Raw genomic sequence first — 18,205 nt, 5'->3', positions numbered from 1 at the left:
CAAGTCGTCTTCCTTACGGCAGCTAGCTCCCGTACACTGCTCTGACCCTAGGCTGGGCACTGTCTTAACACTAACTCCTCACACACTGCTTTGAAAGCAGGACTCTCATGTAGATCTGAAGAGGCTTGGGAACCTTCCTGAGGTGTCCCAGTAGGGAGCAGGCCTTGATAAATATGAACAGTGTGCTTGGGCCCTGACTGTTAGGTTGCTCTCTGCATACCACCTCTGTACCTTTTTTTTTTTTTTTAAAGTGCTTGTGACTTTTTTTTTTTTTAGTGGTTATCACTTTTTATTTCATCAGTAGATGTGTTCCTTTTGTGTACATGTATAAACTTATTTTGATATTTTTTATTTTTATTTATTTATTTATTTGTTTTTTGAGACAGGGTTTCTCTGTGTAGCCCTGGCTGTCCTGGAACTCACTCTGTAGACCAGGCTGGCCTTGAACTCAGAAACCCTCCTGCCTCTGCTTCCCAAGTGCTGGGATTAAAGGCATGTGCCACCACTGCCAGGCTTATTTTTTATTTTTTTTAAAGGTTTATTTATCTTATGTGGGTAAACTATTGCTGTCTTCAGACACACCAAAAGAGGGCATGGAATCCCATTACAGATGGTTGTGAGTCACCATGTGGTTGCTGGGAATTGAACTCATGACCTCTGGAAGAGCAGTCAGTGCCCTTAACCGCTGAGCCATATCTCCAGCCCCTTTATTTTTTATTTTGAGGTAATGTAGCCCACACTGGCCTCAAATTTGTATGTAGCTGGGTTGAGGGAGCTCTAAACTCTTTGAAGGGAGTTTCTATGCTTCATACTTCTCTATATCCCAGGCTCGACAAGTGACTCGCTAGCCTCAGGGCTCCCTATCTGTATCCTGCTTGATTAGTAGTTCTAAAGTCAGGAGAAACCTTCTGCAGACTTATTAGTATCGAAGTAACTGGAAGAACTCCGTTGTGCTTCCGCTGCTGTATTCAGGTATTCACTCTGATAATGTGCACTTGTTTTGATTTGGCTTAAGTGATTCAACAATTTAGAGGATGGAAATAAAAGTACTAGTCAAATTAGACAAAGACACTTACAGTTTAATTTCTAACTATTAAAATTTAAAAATTAATTTCCTTTAATTAGCCATTGAGGTGTCTTTTTAAAAATATTATATTGGAATGTGGTTATTTCTATCGTTTCTGCTTTATCCTGAATCAGAAAGGTATAGTTTATAGTTTACTTTGCACTAAAGCTTAAATAACATAGTGTCCTGTAATACTATTCCCAGAAGGCATCAGCAAACATTTACGGACCCCAGATAGGGAACCAATGACAAACCAAAGAAAACAAGATCTACATGCTCAACCAGTTAGTTATATTGGGATCTGCTCAGAGGAATGTAGGTGAGGGCTTACTTACAGGGGTATATGTGATTCAAAGACAGCCATAAAACCAAAGCCTACCCCATTGTGGGTCAGAGCTCATGAAACTGGAACCCTGGAGCTTCTTGTACAACCTACAGGCAGTTGCTGGGGTAGGAGAGTGCCTTTTTAGGCAGCTTTGTTGGCCTGCGGCTCCTCTAGGAAGCTCTGCTGATGTCAGGCAGCTCTGTTGATCTCTGGGGTGCTTGGATTGGTCTGCAGGCAATCTACTGCTGCCTGTACTTCAGGAGAAAGGGCCATTGGGACTTCTTGAAGCCTTTGAGTTGTTTACTTCCCGAGTCCAACAGCTTTCCTAGATAGACTGTTTTCATTCCCCTTTAGAACAGTGGTTCTCAACCTGGTGGAATGATCCTTGCACAAGGCCTAAGATCATCAGAAAACACAGATATTTTCATCACAATTCATAACAGTAGCAAAATTACAGTTATGAAGAAGCAACAAAAATAATTTTATGGCCAGGGTCACCACAACATGAACTGTATTAAAGGGTTGCAGCATTAGGAAGGTTGGAACTGCTGCCTTAGAATACCCATTTGTTTCACCATTTTAATTAACATACTGTGTCTTAATGAGTTTTTCATCAAGATGGAAGCTTTTGGTCGCAGAAGAAATTGCCACATAAAACACATGTGCATATATGTGAGAAGTGAAGACACCGCTGATATTCATTTTATTTTTGTTATATACCTCAGAGAGCAACTTCATCAAACAAAGGGAGAAACTCCCTCATAAAAATGTGTGTTCTTACTAATGCTGGTCAATTTACAGGAATTATACCTTTCTTGGTTTGGTCCTCAGTGTTGTTCCAACCAAATAACCATCTATTTGGAATTCTGCGTATCCTAGTCATTTGATGTTAACTCAGAAACTGCCTCATCTTCACTGTCTCTGTAGGTTTGGCTGCGGTGGTCTGTCGTAGCAGCAAAGGACAGCGGGAGGGGAATGAGCCCAGGCCTTAAGTTGACCTTGATTCCATTCTTAGGCTGGCCTTACTAGCTCTACCAGTCACTTCTGTGCTACTCAATTTTCTGATCTCTGAGATGAGGATAATTGGCTTGTAGGGCAGTTTGGTGAATTAGAAATTGCAGTAAGTATACTGAAAGTAGTGGCCACAATGATGAAAGGTAGGCTGGGTCATATGGGGACCTAAGGGCCATTTAGCAACCTTGGATTCTTAGTCTCAGGCCATTTGGCTTAAAGGAACAGGTCACTGTGTGGTATCTCTTTTAAGCTTGGGGAAAGGGAATTTGTAAGGTCATAGTGCATAGCTCTAGGAATTAAACAAAGGATTGCCAGGCCTCATGGTGGATTATAGCCCAGAACTGAAAGTCAGCACCTTCTCACTTCTTTCCCTCATCAACCGTGCAGTCTAACGTTGCTCTTCTGAATAATGTGACTCTTCCCCCTCTTAGTTCACATAGCCAGATCTGAGGCTTCTCAGTTCCAGGTATGCATATATGCCCATGGCCAGTGAAAGAGGAGACTCTAATGCCCACGACACTCATAGGTTTCCAGAGGACAGGGGAATTTGACTGGCATTGCTTGGGTGTCTGTTCTGCCCTGTGTTAGCTGTTAGCTGTGACCACAGTAAAGGCTGCTGGGCTCACTTTCATGACAGGCATTGTAGGGAAGGCATAGTGCACACAATGCAGGTAAACCAACAGTTATCCACCATATGCAGATATGTGCATTTTTAGATCCCACCATGATCATCTGAGAATTAGAACACTCACTGGCAAATAGCTTGCCTAACTTGCTGATCTTTAGTCTGGTTTCATATCACAGTCAGCTGGGAGAGTTGACAACCTAGGGCATGGCTCACCTTTTGAGTATTTTGGTTTGGTTTGTCTGGAGGATTACTCAGGTGTCTGTATATCAGAGAAAGAAGGAAACAACTTGAGGTGATTCTGGTTTTAAGCTGAATAGAAAGCTAGGGGCTAATAAATGCTCCTGATGTTGTTGTTGGTTAAGGGCTATTAAAAGTAAAAGATGAGTTATAAACAGCAAGCTATAAACAAATAGTGATCAGGGTCAGAAAGGAATTATAAATAATTCCTTTATTATAAAAGGGCTATGGGAAGATGGAAGTGGGATTTTTATCTTTTAGTGATAATGAAGGTTGGCCTATACTTATATGAATATAAGTGTAGTATTTTATCTTCCTGACATCTCAGTCATCCATCTTTCTGTTAGCTTCCTGATGTCCTGCAGCATCCTCGCCCTAGGGATAGCATTGAGAAACTTAAACCATTTAGGGTTCGTAGCCTAGAGGCCTGAGCTTCAGAGAACTATAATACAATGTGACTGGCCCCAGCAGCTGAGAAGAGGACATAGGACATAACTGACAGCTAGCAAACAAAGTGACCATAACAAAAACCATGCCCCAGAACAGTGGTTCTCGGGCTTCTCAATGCCGTAATTCTTCACTACAGTTCCTCATGTTGTGGTAACCTCCAATCATAAAATTATTTTTGTTGTTACTTCATAACTGTAATTTTGCTACTGTTATGAATCATAATGTAAATATCCGTGTTTCCAATGAATGGTCTTAGATAAGCTCTAGGAAAGAGTCGTTAGACCACCCTTAGGACCAACAGGTTGAGAACTGCTGCCCTAGTGGGTCACAAGGTAACACAGATTTAATAATGACAGGATAAAAACAGATTAGAGAATGATTCCAGGGCCTCAGATGGGAGATACTGTTAAAGTTTGTTTTGAGAACATTCATGAGGTAAGGTGATCTGTGCCAGGATCGTAGGGGAAAGGAAGGGAGAAATAGGTTGAGGTGCTGGAGTCTTCTGCAAAGGCTGTGTGGGCAGTGGCTCACTAGGTATGGGTGAAACAGTGAGATCCAGGCAGTTAAGTGCCCAGTCACAAAGCTGGTGGGTATCACCATGGGATATTGGTGCAGGAGTGTTTGGCTTTGGCTTCTGTGCAATAAGTTTTTGTCATAATTCATAGAAGGTTGCTATTTGTGTAGGGACACATGTGATAAGAGGAAGTTAGGGAGCACTTCTGAAGGAGGGTGCTTGAAGGGCAAGTAGGACTACATAAAGAATGCTAGAAGCAGCCTGAGCAAAGGGACAGGATCTGGTAGTCTCAGAGCTCAGAGAGAATGACGAGAAGTTCATTTGATGTGGAGTTCTTGCCATACTGTTGGGGTTTGAACCTGGCTTCTGACAGCCCTAATCAGGTAGGCTCCTCAGTAGGCCAATGAAAGACACAATTTATAGTGAAGGGAAAAGATTGATTTGATGTGGTCACATTCAGAAGAGGAGAAAAGAGGTCCCATGACTCTTTCTTTCCAAGTCCACCTTGGTGTTCTGGATATATGAGACTTAGGTTGAAGTTAGGTAAAACATATGCGTAAGTCTGCTGTTGTCAGAGTGTGGTCCTGCCCACCACCAGTGCTTTGGTTTCAGTCTGTCCAGCAAGGTGATCTGATACTATCAGAACTGTGTAAAATCTCAGACCTCCCCTTTTTCGTTCTCTCAGCATGAGATTCCTGGGGAATTTCAACTTCTTGATGTTGGAAGTTTGTTTTAATACTCTCTGATAGCCACTGGGAGCATTAAGTTCTCCTTAGGGTATCTTCTTTTCTTCTAGAAAGGTTACAGGCTTATGTATAGAATTATCGAGTATAGAATAAAGTGTTAATGCTTTAGTAATTTGGGGATTGGTAACTGTAGAAGGAAGGTGTTGGAGCTGGAGCAGGGACAAATATCAGCCAGTGCTGGGCTCTCTGGGAGGCTTCATGGCCAGGGCTATCTGTGAAGACGAGAGAACTTAGAAATATGGCTCACAGTTCTAAGGACTTTTCGGAGTTGTTAAAATTATTGCTAAGTATTTTCCCCTTCTCTTACCCCCTTTTCGTTAAAGAAGCTTGGCTGTTCCTTATGGCCTTTGGACTAATCCTACACTAAAAAGCCAGTTTTGTTTACAGAATTTAGCTGAGTTTGTCCCAAAATTGTTTTTATTGGCTTTTAGTGTTTGGGGAGTATTTCTAATGTCTTTGGTAAATGACTCTGGAAGCATAACCAAACAAGCAGTAAATGTCTCTGGCCAAACAAGCTGCATAAAAGACCCTGAACTAAATGATTATTTAAGCTCAGGAACAGCCTCCCACCATGTAACTTATGTAATATAGTGATCTGATTTGAGAAGTATGTGTTATTTAAGTTGATTATGTGTAAAGTGTTTTTGAACATGGCACAGTATTTGTGGCTAGCTAGAGGAATACAAGCTCTCGTCCTTAAATAGATTGGTCTAGGACCGAGCTGCTAGGACTGAGCTGCAGCCGCTTTCACTGTGTGCTTCAGTCTCTACACCGGCTTGCTTGGTACCTAAGTCCAGCCATATTCCTTTTTAATGGCCCTGCTCTGGCTCTTCCTTTCGTCTGAAAAACTTGTTCCCATATGCAGATAGCTAACGTTGTATCCCACAAGCGACTTGAACTTACGATGTTCATGTGGCATTTCCTCATCCGACCCACACTTAGTTCCAGTTCCCATATTTATTTTTAAATTATGTGTGTCTCTGCTTGGCTCTGCACGTGGGTGTGCAGGTGCTCTGAGGAGTCAGAAGTGTCAGATCCCCTGGAACTGAAGTTAACTGGATATGGGCCGCTGAGTGAGTGCTGGGAGTGAACCTACGTCTTCTGGTCGACTCCTCTCTCTAGCCCCAGTTCCTCATACGTAAAATTGCACTGTGCAACCCTTCCTAAATTCTAGGTTTCCCTTATGCTCTCAACATACTTGTCATTTCACAGAATACTCATGAGCTTTTCATGTTCTGTAATTTTACCTGCATTTTAAAGATCTATTTCACTAATAGAAAGTAAGTTCTCCTAGGGTAAACAACAAAACCATAAAGCTCTATTTATTGCTGAATACCTTGTCAGAATATAGCCATGTTTAATAAACATTTATATAAATGGATATTCTAGGACTTTTCTTTTAGAAGAATGAATGGATCTGTATTGCAAGCTTTATCTATGGCTATAAATTTGCCTTTGGTGTTAAATGACAGCTATGAGGTTTGCATGTTAATTAGCACATGTTTAAGAATATAGCTAGCAGGTAGGAACCCTATTTTGTCATTGGATGTTTAGAGGACTCACCCCTCCCCCAGTTCTACATTTTGGTTTTTAATTTTTAATTTGTAGCACTTTGACTATAAGATCCTGGGGAGGGAGTAAGTACTGTTGGTATGTAATTTTAATATAATATCATCCACATGTTGACAGTCTGGTTATATTGGATGATGGAAACAGTATTATGAGACAAGGTCTTCAGGAATCCTGTCCTCCAGTTTTTGTATTTTGGAATCATGTGATCATTTACAGGTAGAGTCAGCATGTTGATGGTTACCTTAACTTTCTCAAGATGGCATGATGCCATTTACGTTTGCAATAAGGAAAAATGATAGATTTCTTTTATATGTACCATTAATAAGTGTCATAAAATAGAAAAATAAGCTAAGTCAATATATTCTTGTTGCCACAGAAATTGAATTTGTGTCAAAAGGATTTGTGCTTGTGATGTAGTGATTCGTATATTTTTCTTGGAATTAAGTCTCTAACAGGTGACAACATCAATAATTCACAGAACCAAGGAGCTTTTTGAGATTGGTTAATTTATATGTGAATTAGAAAACAAATGAATAATGTGCTTAATATATATGACACACTGGAAAATATGCATTAAACCCCAGCCTATTAAAAATCTACTTACAATATTTATTAGACATATTTTAGATCTCCATTTATTTTTTACTAATGCATACATTTTTATTTCTAAAGAAAATACACTAGTTTCGACTCAGTGTGAAAAGTATTATCTATAGTAAAATCTATAGAGCTTTTTTTTTATTGTAAAAATGTACATTGCATGCAGCTGGGCTAATGTGTGAGATTATGAAAGCCATGCCTCAAATCCCACATCCTAGATATATAAAATCATCCGTGGTTCCTGCCTTTTTAAAGAAATTGTACATTAACAAAATTGTAATTATATTGCATATAGTTTTAAATGCACCATATTGTAAGCATTTTGCTGTGCTGTATAGCCACGCAGAGGGTTATTGAATCAGAATACTGAGATCATATCTTGTGCCCCACAAGTCCCTATCTAACATTCAATTGGCTCCTGTCTTCTCGTTAGTCAGGTGGACTATGCTTGTTATTGTAAGTTAAGTGATCAACAAGATTACAGTGGGGCATCCCACCCCGCACCCACCTCAGCCTGTCTATCAGTCTATCATGAAATGTGTTCGGGACTATGTGTGGATAACCTAATCAGTGACAAGAACAAACCGAGGAAAATAATTTTGGTTCCTGAGATCTGTAGAACTGAAAACCATGGTGTTACTAGTTGATTAAGATGTGCTTCTTCATTTAACCACAAGTGAGAAGGTAGCCACCTACCTCATCTCTCACTCTTCTTCCTAAATGGCCCTGAACCAGCTATCCTACAGTATTCTGTCTAGGGATGCTAGTCTTGCCATCTTTTGCTGCCCTCGTTCTCGACTGGCTGGCTTCTGCTGCATGTCCAGGAGAGCATGGCTGTTGTGCACTAACACTGTTCCATCCTTTGTCCTGCTTTGAGAAACTATGTTGATGCCAGTTTTAGCTCTTTAAAGTAGTACTGCAGTGTTGCACACTTGTATATAACCCTCTCTGTGACTGTTGGTAGGATTCGCAAGTAATAGAGAATGTGCTTTGGGCTTGTCTTACTTTACCCACTAGTCAGGTGATGCTGGGATGGAAGCAGGATCGCCCTCAAGTGTATGTGAAACAATCCTTGGTGCTGTGTTGGCCTCAGCAATGTTCATTCTGATTTTGTAATTTGGACCAGAGCCTAGTAGGCGGGAGTACCATCGTGGGGGCACCATCGCGGGGCCTGCAGGGCCTGAGTGAGCTCCATTGTGTGTTGGATGCTCTGGAACCAGCTCATTTTCCCTTAGAGCAGATCTCTGCCTTTCATTCTTTCCCAGATGGAAATCTTCACAGAACTCTGCTCTTAACCTAGAACTGAACCCATTTGTAAAGTGATTCAGAGGCCTGACTAGTGTTTTCCCTGGATACTTTGTAGGAGTGCTTTTGATCTGATGGTATAGATTTAAAGAACAGGCGCAGTTGAAGAGAAAAATCTGAAAATATGACTTAAAACTGCATTATTAGAATTAGCTTCTGCATTTAGCTGTTGAATGAATTCATTGAGAGAAGAATACGTTATATTTTAATTTTTTAAAAGATAGCTTGTTAGGTACCTAGATACAGTGATGCATAATATCAGAAGGAGGTCTAAACAAAAGTTATTCTTTTTGGCTTTTTTTTTTTTTCTGGAGGTGTGGGCTTTAGCAAGGATATGCCTTGATCATATTGAAAACTCAGCTGTCCCATCATAACATGCATTTTTTCCTAGCTTCTTTTGAAGTCTCTTGGATGCTGCCTTCTCCTAAACGCTGATCTTTCCTGTTTCCACAGAACTGAGATTTTGGAAGAGGGAGGCATGGCCCTCTGTGACAAAAGCAAAGCCTGGTTAAAGGATGGTGTGATTGTCTTTCTTAGCCTGTCAGCATTACAGTGTGAATGAATGATTAAAAGAGACCACAGAGAAATCCCTAACATCTCTGACTTCTCTCTTCTCCATGCAGACTAAAAACATGCTCCATAGCTGCACAAAGGGCCAGTCAACTTAAAAGTTTTTCTTCATGTTATCAGAGAACCAGCCTTTCTCCTGCCCTAAGGGGTAGGAAAGCCACAGTGTTATTTTTGTACCTTTGTGAGATGTTAAATCCAGAGACCTTGCAGAGTGATATTTTCACATTTGTTTTGTAGTTCTGGGATTGCCTGGGAGATGACCCGGTAGGTGTGTTTAGTGACAGGGTTAGAAGTAATATTTTATTTTCATACTCTTTATAATTGGTGTTGACATTAAGATAAACACAGGCATGTGGATTAGAAATGTTATTAGGTTAAAGTCCACATTCCTGTTACCTGTGTAAAAGAATAGTTTAGACTTCAAAACAAATATGAACAACACTTTAACGTTTCCTCTCCAGCCACAGATATAATTAGGGGAAGACTGATCCTTGGGTTTTCCCACCAGGCATTACTTTGCTCAGTTAATAAGCTGCCATTTCACATTCTGTGAACCAAATAGTGTATCTGCGTTTATTTTTGTTCTTTAGCCGAAGCTGTCTCCAGAATGCTAGAATTACGGTCTCATGTCATGATTTGGTATACTACTCAATTATTTAGGTATTAAATATATTCTTTTCTAAGATTTTTACTTTACTTTGTAGATTGTATGTGTGTGAGTGTGTGTTTGTGCAACATGTGAGTGCATTCTGACACCCACAGCGTCTAAAAACGGGGATCACAATTCCTGAAACTGAAGTTTATAGGTGCTTGTAAGCAGCCTGATTGTAGGATGAGAGGACAGTATCTGCTCTTAACTGTTGAGCCATCTCTCCAACTATCCTCCCCCTCCCCCTCCCCCTCTCCCCCTCTTCTTTCTTCTTTCTTTTTTCTTCTTTCTTCTTTTTATTTATTTATTTTTAAAAGACCGGGTTTCTCTGTGTAACAGTCTTGGCTGTCCTGGAACTCACATTGTAGAACAGACTGGCTTCAAATTCAGAGATCTGCTGGCTTCTTCCTCCTGCGTGCTGTGACTAAAGGCATGCACCACCATGCCAGACCCATCTCTCCAACTCTTATTAAATGTATGTTTGTAGATTAAATGTACCTTAGCATTTGGATAAGCATTTGAAAAAGTAAGAGTTGGTAGTTCATCTTACACAGCAGCCATTGTTGAGTGCTCTTAGAGATTAACTGGTTCCTGGTCCTTATTGAGTCTGCCCTAACTATTCTAGTTCCTTGTTTCTCACTTCTTGGAAATTCTTTTCTTTCTTTCTATACCTTTCATGTGACTTCTTTACAACATATGTAAGACTGAGAGGCAGGTTGAGGCAACACTGGATGGTCAGTGCTCGAGCAGAGTGTCTCGTGTGGGGCTGGGTGAGCGTCAGCATTACCAGAGCACACACTGGCCAGATGAGTTCCTAAGTGCCAGTTTAGACCCACCGACAAGGCTCTTGGGAGCCTGGGGCTTTACAGGCATGGTGTGATTTCTGTCCAGAGCAACAAGCTGAAAAGCAGCTGATCTGAAAGGTCTAGTTTATGGGATGTGTACCTGAATCAGGCTGCTTTGAAGGCGTTCTTACAGCTGTGTCCTGCTGCCTATCCTTTCAGCAGCCCAGTTAAATGATGAAAAGCAACTGGATTAAATTGTATTGTACAAATGTAAATAGTGTCATATTTGACTTTATGAAAACAACAAATTGATCTAGTCCTGCCAGGTTGATACTTGATGGCTCTCATGCTCTTAATGACATCAGGGTCTGGTAGTTGCATGTCCTAACTATAAAGATTGCAGACTATAGCTTGGAATCTTCTCTTTGCACATTCCTCTGGGGTGTGCATGGGGGTGCCTTGTGTATTCTGTATTTGTCTGTCTTTGTCAGTTTATTACTTGACTTTATTATTTTCCTTGTAACTGTTGATAGTGGAGGAATTGTGTCTTCATCCCTCTTGATAGTCACAGCATTTAGCGGTGTGCTCTGCAAGTTCTAAATCTATCTTTGACAGCATGCACTATCTTCAATAAAAGTTTTGATGCATTGCTTAAATGGGAGTACAGAGACCTATGTTCTGTGTTTCTACTTTTTCCCCTCTCTCTTGGATCCTATGTTCTTTTGAAGAAAATCCTATAAAAGCTCCTTTTTTCTCTTTTAATTCCACAGTGACCCTCTTGACCATGTGTCCTAGGGACTGTCATTAGTAGAAAGCATTGTTACCTATCTGTAAGTCATGCCCCTTACTTTTAAGGGAGAAAATAGAATTAGCAAGTTGAACATAGGACCAAGCAGAAAGGGTAAGGTTTGGCTTAGGAAAAGAATCTTTATGGCCTTCAGTTACCATTTAGCCAATTACCAGTGCTCCTATGTTCAGAGCTCTGTGTATTTTAGTATCAGCAATGTTATTCTGGTTCATTACCATAAAACATCAAGAACACCTCAGCTCACATACCCAATGTAAAAAGTCACATTAATTTCTAACACTTTATGCTTTTAAGTTTTTGGTTTTTTTTTTCATGGGTAAATACAACCCTAATAATTACTATTGGGTTGTTAGTTTTTTTTCATAGTGTTCTTAGCTGCTTCCGTTTAATAAGCCTTAGCCTTTCGTTCTTGAAGTAGATACAGCCATGCTGCTCATGAATTGATCCACACATGCAGTTCTTACTTTCCCTTGGAAAATAGTAAAAGTCCTTGCTGACTAGGAAGCACAAGTGCTTCATTTATATGTGTCTTGGTTAGCCAACACCTAGGTACCAGTTCCAGTATAATGTATCTTTGTTATGCAGTTTTTTTCCCCCTAACAATTCAGGAAATTCTCTTTGGTTTTTATACACTAAAGTAACGGCAGACCCACACAGAGTTCTCTCAGGGTTTTGAGCTAGTCATTCTCTTTTGCTCTCTGCATTTTAAAGGTAGCAGATAGTCTTCATTCTAAGTGTATAAGCTAGATCCTCCAGACAGTGGGAGCTTAATAATGATAAAACTCAAATTGAATATTAACATTGAGGAGTGTGGAGATGTTTCATTGGGTAAAATGCTGCTTGTGCAGGTTCAGAGCAGACTTTGGATCCAGAAAACACATGTAAGCCAGTTGAGCTACTGTGAGTCTGTAATTCTTGGTGTTTTTACCTTGATGTGTGGCACAGAGGTCAGGGGCAGAGAGATACAGGAGAATCTCCTGAGGCCATGGTGTTAGTAATCTGTCTAATCTTCACCTCCACAGTTACCTGGCAGTGGCCAGGTATGCTCCTCCCCACAGTTACCTGGCAACAGCCAGGTAGGCCTGCCCACTATAAAAGGGGCTGTTTGCCCCCTCCTCTCTCTCTTACTCTTGCTCTCTTGGTCCCTTGACCCTGGGCCTGCAGGTTCGCTGTCCCCTCTCCCTTCCCCCCTTCCCTTCCCCCTCTCTCCATGTGATCATGGCCGGCCTCCATTCCTCTACCTCCCCGCTCTCCCTCCTATCTCCTGAATAAACCTCCCCTCGTGGAACTGTCTAGTCTGCTGTTATCTGTCCAAGCTGCGCGTGAAAACCTTTTACATGGTCAGGGTAGTTGGATGAACACAGTGGCGAGCAGGAGACCCTGCCTCAAATAAAGTGGAAGGTGAGGACTCACACCAGAAGCTGTTCTTTGATCACCAGATGCCAGCCTATTGTGACATGCATGTGTGCATACCTGTCCTATGTATAAATGCATTACACAGACACACCTGACACACACAGACACACACAGACACAGACACACACACACACACACACACACACACACACACACACACACACACCAGTCAAGTATTCCATAGAAAGTTGCCGTTACAACTTTTGTACTTGCTGAGTAGCACTTACATGTTTTTCCTTTGGGTTTGATGGGCCTCTCTTTGGACATTACAATTTTTAGGGGAACTCGCCAGTGCTAAGGTTTTCTCAGAGTTTCAGTGCTTACATGTGGAGGGAATAATTATGTTTGAGAAAGTCGCATTTTGAAAGAAGCATTTTTTTGACCTTATTGTTTTGATACAGAAACAGATTTCTAAGATCAGGTGTCTCCTGGTCAGTCAATAGCTCCAGGCTTGTCCTCAGCCCTTGCCTTTGCCGCCATTCTGAGCCTGTCCTGCTGGTGGTGAGAATCGACAGGGAGGTGTTTTTCTGAAGAGTAGGAATAATGAACTGACCTAAGCTGCTTGTTTTCTTTCCTCAGGCTCTTGTTTTGCTTCTTGTACCTTGAACTCTTGAGGTTTCTTTTTCTGTGTTTCCTACCCCTGTTTTATGATTCTGTTTTGATTCATCACATTTTCCTGTGTATAAAATAGTGTATTTAATAATATGCTGTCCCTGTGTTTATATATACCTGCATAGTCTAAGATCAAACTTTTAGCAAGTATTTAAATTACACTGGAAACCACTACAATGAGGTAGCTTAAGAAAACAAGCTCAGAACTAGGAAAGAGATGGAAAAAGATACCTGGTTTTTACATGAGTATCTGCCCACTTAAATGAAAGTTGTGTGTACAATTTATTTAGTTATTTAGGTTTCTTTTGGCAGTGTAGTCCAGTCTGGCCTTGATCTTATGGTCTTCTTGCCTCAATTTCCTAAGTATTGGATTTACAGTTATGTGCTAACACATCTAGCATATAATTCTAATTTAAATGGCAGTCCAGTTTTTGATCTTTGAAGAAATATACATGTGCTTTTTTTGGGTGTTTGCATCTTTTGATTTTATAGCATATGACTTTTATTTCTTATATGACTTCTACTTTGATGTTTTTTTTTTTTAAAGATTTATTTATTTCATTCATATGAGTACACAGTAGCTGTCACAACAGAAAAGGGCACTGGATCCCATTACAGATGGTTGTGAGCCACCATGTGGTTGCTGGGAATTGAACTCAGGACCTCTAGAAGAGCAAGTAGCCAGTGCTCTTAACCACTGAGCCATCTCTCCAGCCCCTGGCCGCAGATTTGTCATGTATTCTAGGCTGGCCATTAAATTCTTAATCCTTTACCCTTTACCTCCCAAGTGTTTGGATTACATGTACCACAACATAGTGATCTTCTACACCTCTGTTATAGGTTTTAGAAACCTTTTATTTCTCTTAAATTTGTCTATTTTTATTGTTTGCTCTTAAAAATCTCTCACTTGAGGCTAGAGAGATAGATGACTCAGCAGTTAAGAGTACTGGCTGCTCTTCCTGAGGACTCAAGTTCAAGTTTCAGTACTCACGTGGTGGCTCACAACTGTATGTATCTCCAGCTCCAGGATATCTGATACCCTCACATGCAGACAAAATACTAATGCAGATAAAAAAAATGATAAAAAACATAAAACCTACCACTTGTATGGTGTTTTCCTGAAACTACTCGTGTTGGTAGTATTTCCATTGGGTTAGTAGGTTGCTTACTATTATAAATAGGATTTCAGCTTTATACTTGATTTCCTTGCCTTTGCCTTTTAAGAATTAGATCATGTGACATGCTACTCTCAGAACCTGATACATCCTCTTTTGTCACAGGTGCTTGAAATGATCCCTTTTAGGAGCCAGCTGAGTTGTAATTGGGGTGATACCTCCTGTTGTAGAGTAATAGCATGTAGATTTATTTAACCAAAGTCAATGTACATAAACCTGTTCTTTTGGAGAGTACACAGAGCAGGTAGGATTTGCACCTTCTTTGGGAACTGTGTAGTTTTGGTATTTAATTGTGGTATCTGTCTCTGGGATGACACTGGCGGTAAACTTTACAGGCTTGTTAATGATCACCAGTAGTATTATTAAAAACCGTATTTTATATACCAAGATTTTCAGCAGTAGTACATAGTACAACATTATTACTACTTTTTCTTAGGTCACAGTAAGCTGCTTTAATTCAGCAGGTAGTTGAGTCTGAAACTTAGTGGAGTGGCCAATCACGGTCATTAACATGGCCACCTTGGTATACACCTTGGTATGGTTCTTTCAGGTACATTCCTCCCTCCCCCTTCATTAGGAAGGGACATGTTGGTAAAGGCAGATAATATGGAGTACTATTTACACTGACAAATTTTTGGTTGAGATCATCATTATGGTAAAGTAATGAATATAAATCTGTTTCAGTAGAACAGAATGAGTGCAAATTTTATTCTGTTCAATAAATGTCAGATTTAACTATGTAACACTAACGTGTTAGGTGACAATTGTTAGCACATCTTCCTTTATAACCATGAATGAATAGATCTAGTTTCCTATTTAAAAATGTTTGACCCTTTCTGTCTTTGAAAGCGCTAATGCTCCAATGAATAAAGAAGGAGAATTGGAAATTGAATACAACTACCTGAATACAAATTGCTGCCCTGCCCTTGATTACTAAAACTGATATTTTTCTTCCTAAATACTTTTTTCCTTTGAACTGTGCTTTGTGTGAAACTAATTTATTCATTTTTCTAAAGTGGCCTTGTTTGTCTAGTAAGGAAATCAGCCAAAGAGGTCTCAAGTAAGCGACAATGAAATTGAAAAGTGTCTACTGTCACCACTGGTGATAAATCAGAGTGTTGTTAAAGATGCAGATAATCACTCCAGTACACTCCTCGTCGTTCCTAGAATTATTTAAGTTCATTAAGCCAGCAAAGTGCTTCATTGTCTATTATGCTGCATACTAATGGTAAATTTAAAGTTCCAATGTTTTATAATACAAAAAATTTCTGAAAGTCATATTTAAATCTTTATATCATTATGGTGTGAGTCTGGATATTGAATAGTACTAATTATTAATTGGGAGAATATATTTATTGAACCCCTATTAGGTTTCTAGTTTGTGAGGGTCATAAAACCAAGAGATTTTAGTAAATATTTGAAACTATTGTGTACAGGGTAACTTTTGTCTGTCTTATTGACAAATAGATTAAAACAATACATAATATACTTCTATTGCACTGTCAGGAATTTAATTACCTCATGGTAGCATTGTGGAATGTACTTATTAACTAAAATAAAAAAGCTGTTATAAATTACTGACTGATTTTTTTTTCATTTGCAGCATTTAAATATTAGAACACTGACGGATGATATGGTAAGGCTATCTTCAACTTTCCCTTTGTCGTGTATTTTAACTGTGTACTGCTCTTGGCATGCTATATTAGCATCTCTGAAAATGCCCAAACCAGCATGTACCGAGAATGTGTGTATCGTGCTACCATAAGAGCTAGAACTGGTAAAATACATTAAATTGTTGCTTGTATGCTGTGAAAAGGAATAGTCAATATGTTAATATAAAAATTGTGCTTAATTACAAATTGTTAGTCAACTTTGAATCATTCGAATCAGCTCTCATTCTTTGAGGACGAGTTGCATATTTCAAAAAGAGGGAGGAAAAGCAGCTAACAACACGGTGGCTTGCTAGAAAAATGTAGTTGCTAATTAAAGTAAGCCAGGTTGAAATGCCATGCATGTATTTGAGAAATTCTGTTTAAAACTGAGAAGCAGGCATACCTGCTTGACTTTCAGGTTAGTAGTATGGCTTCTTCTAAGTAACTAATGCCTTAGCTGTGAGGTCAAATGATTCTTCTTGAGAATTATACTTTTGATCCACAAATACACATTGTGTAAATGTAAAGGAATGATAACAGTACCAGCCACAAATAATGAAAATAGGAAGAATCTGTGAGCACAGTGGAGAGGAAGAAACACTACCTTACCAGCCAGGTTTGGTATTCAGCATCACTGACAGTAAGTGCAAAGTAGAGTGCTGTCAGAATGTTTGTCACCTTAAGTATCCAGAGTGCTGGCTGTAACACCTGGTTAAGGTGGATGTGAGAAAACAAAAGAGACATAGATCTTGACATGAACAATTTAAAAAATGAATTATAGTCTTGGTATATTTTCCTGAATAGTATCTTAAGAAAAACATTTTTTTAGTATAAGTATGTAAAAAAGAAAAGTATTTATGTGATTTTTTTCTCAGCAGTGCAGTGCATAGTCATGACACCTAACACCAGTCTGATCTAGTCTAATTGTGAGCTTCAGGCTCAGAATCTACGCAGTCAGAGATGGGGAGCAATAGAGGAAGACACCTGAGGTTGACCTCCATGAAGCCTCTCCCACACACACACAGAGCTAGGTGCTTCCTCCTTAGGTATGAACCACAATGGTGTGGTCTGTTACACACATAACCTGTGCAGTATATGCCGTTCTGTATGCATTCTGTCATTGACTGTAACATCAGATGGAGTGTGACCAGCCTCGTGCTTAGAAAACGACAATAATATGGAACACTGACATAGGTCATACAGTAGCTTCTCTTCCTGTTGAGTAGGTGTTATTTTTATTTCACAGTTGAGGCATGGAAGCCGAGAAGGGTCTAGTACCTTGTCTAAGGGGGCCTGCTCTGCTGTAGCTTGAATGTTGTTCTACTTTCTTTCACTTCCCATATGCTTACTGTGCTGACTCTCACTTTGTTTTTTACATGAATACCTTTTTCTCTCCCCACCTCTGGGTTTTTGTGTTTGTGAGAATTGAACCCAGGATAATCATGCTAACCACTAAGATGCATACTCAGCCTCCGTAAACGAATGACTTCTTAAAGTCAGCAGTAAAACCAACGGTAATTTTTATGTTTTATATTTGGATTTTATGAGACTGTACCATGCTGTAATAGCTTTATTCAGATACAATTTACATAGCATTCATTTTACCCACTAAAAGTTTATAATTAAGTGTTTCTAGCATATTCCCCAAAATTGCCCACCACTATAATCTAGTTTAGAATATTTCCAAAATCTTCAGAAGAAAGCTCTGTGCCTGTAAACACTTACTACTTATTTCCCTTAAACTCACCAGCTCTGGGTAACCACTCTGTGTTTTACCTATTTTTTTTTTTTTTGATATTTCAAATAAATGGAACAGTCTGTGGTAATTTTTAATGTGTTCAAGGTTCGTTCATAATGTTTTATGAGTTCAACATGTTCAAGTTACAAAACATAGTAGAACAAAAGTCTTATAAAATGGATTAAAGATAAAGCGATGACTCGCTGGTAAATTACCTGCTATTTTAAGAGTGAGGACTGAGTTGGATCCCAGCCCCTCTATGAAAAGCTTCAAGTGATGGTGTGTGTTTCTCACCTCAGCAGAGACAGGCATATATCTTTAAAACTCATTGGTGACCTATTAA

At 39.6% G+C, this 18,205-nt stretch overlaps 1 protein-coding gene across 1 annotated transcript in view; it reads left to right on the top strand.

Annotated features, from left to right (window-relative positions):
* Diaph3 (diaphanous related formin 3) overlaps positions 1 to 18,205 on the top strand; it is a 449,417-nt gene that overhangs the window by 9,761 nt on the left and 421,451 nt on the right. Inside the window, exon 2 of the mRNA XM_028758331.1 lies at positions 16,076 to 16,108. Within this exon, the coding sequence (XP_028614164.1) occupies positions 16,076 to 16,108 (33 nt within the window). The remainder of the gene's footprint in view (positions 1 to 16,075; positions 16,109 to 18,205) is intronic.

The sequence above is a fragment of the Grammomys surdaster genome, unplaced genomic scaffold (genome assembly GCF_004785775.1).
Source record: "Grammomys surdaster isolate TR1022 unplaced genomic scaffold, NIH_TR_1.0 126189, whole genome shotgun sequence".
In the NCBI taxonomy this organism is placed as follows: domain Eukaryota; kingdom Metazoa; phylum Chordata; class Mammalia; order Rodentia; family Muridae; genus Grammomys; species Grammomys surdaster.
This window is presented reverse-complemented; position numbering and strand designations above follow the sequence as displayed.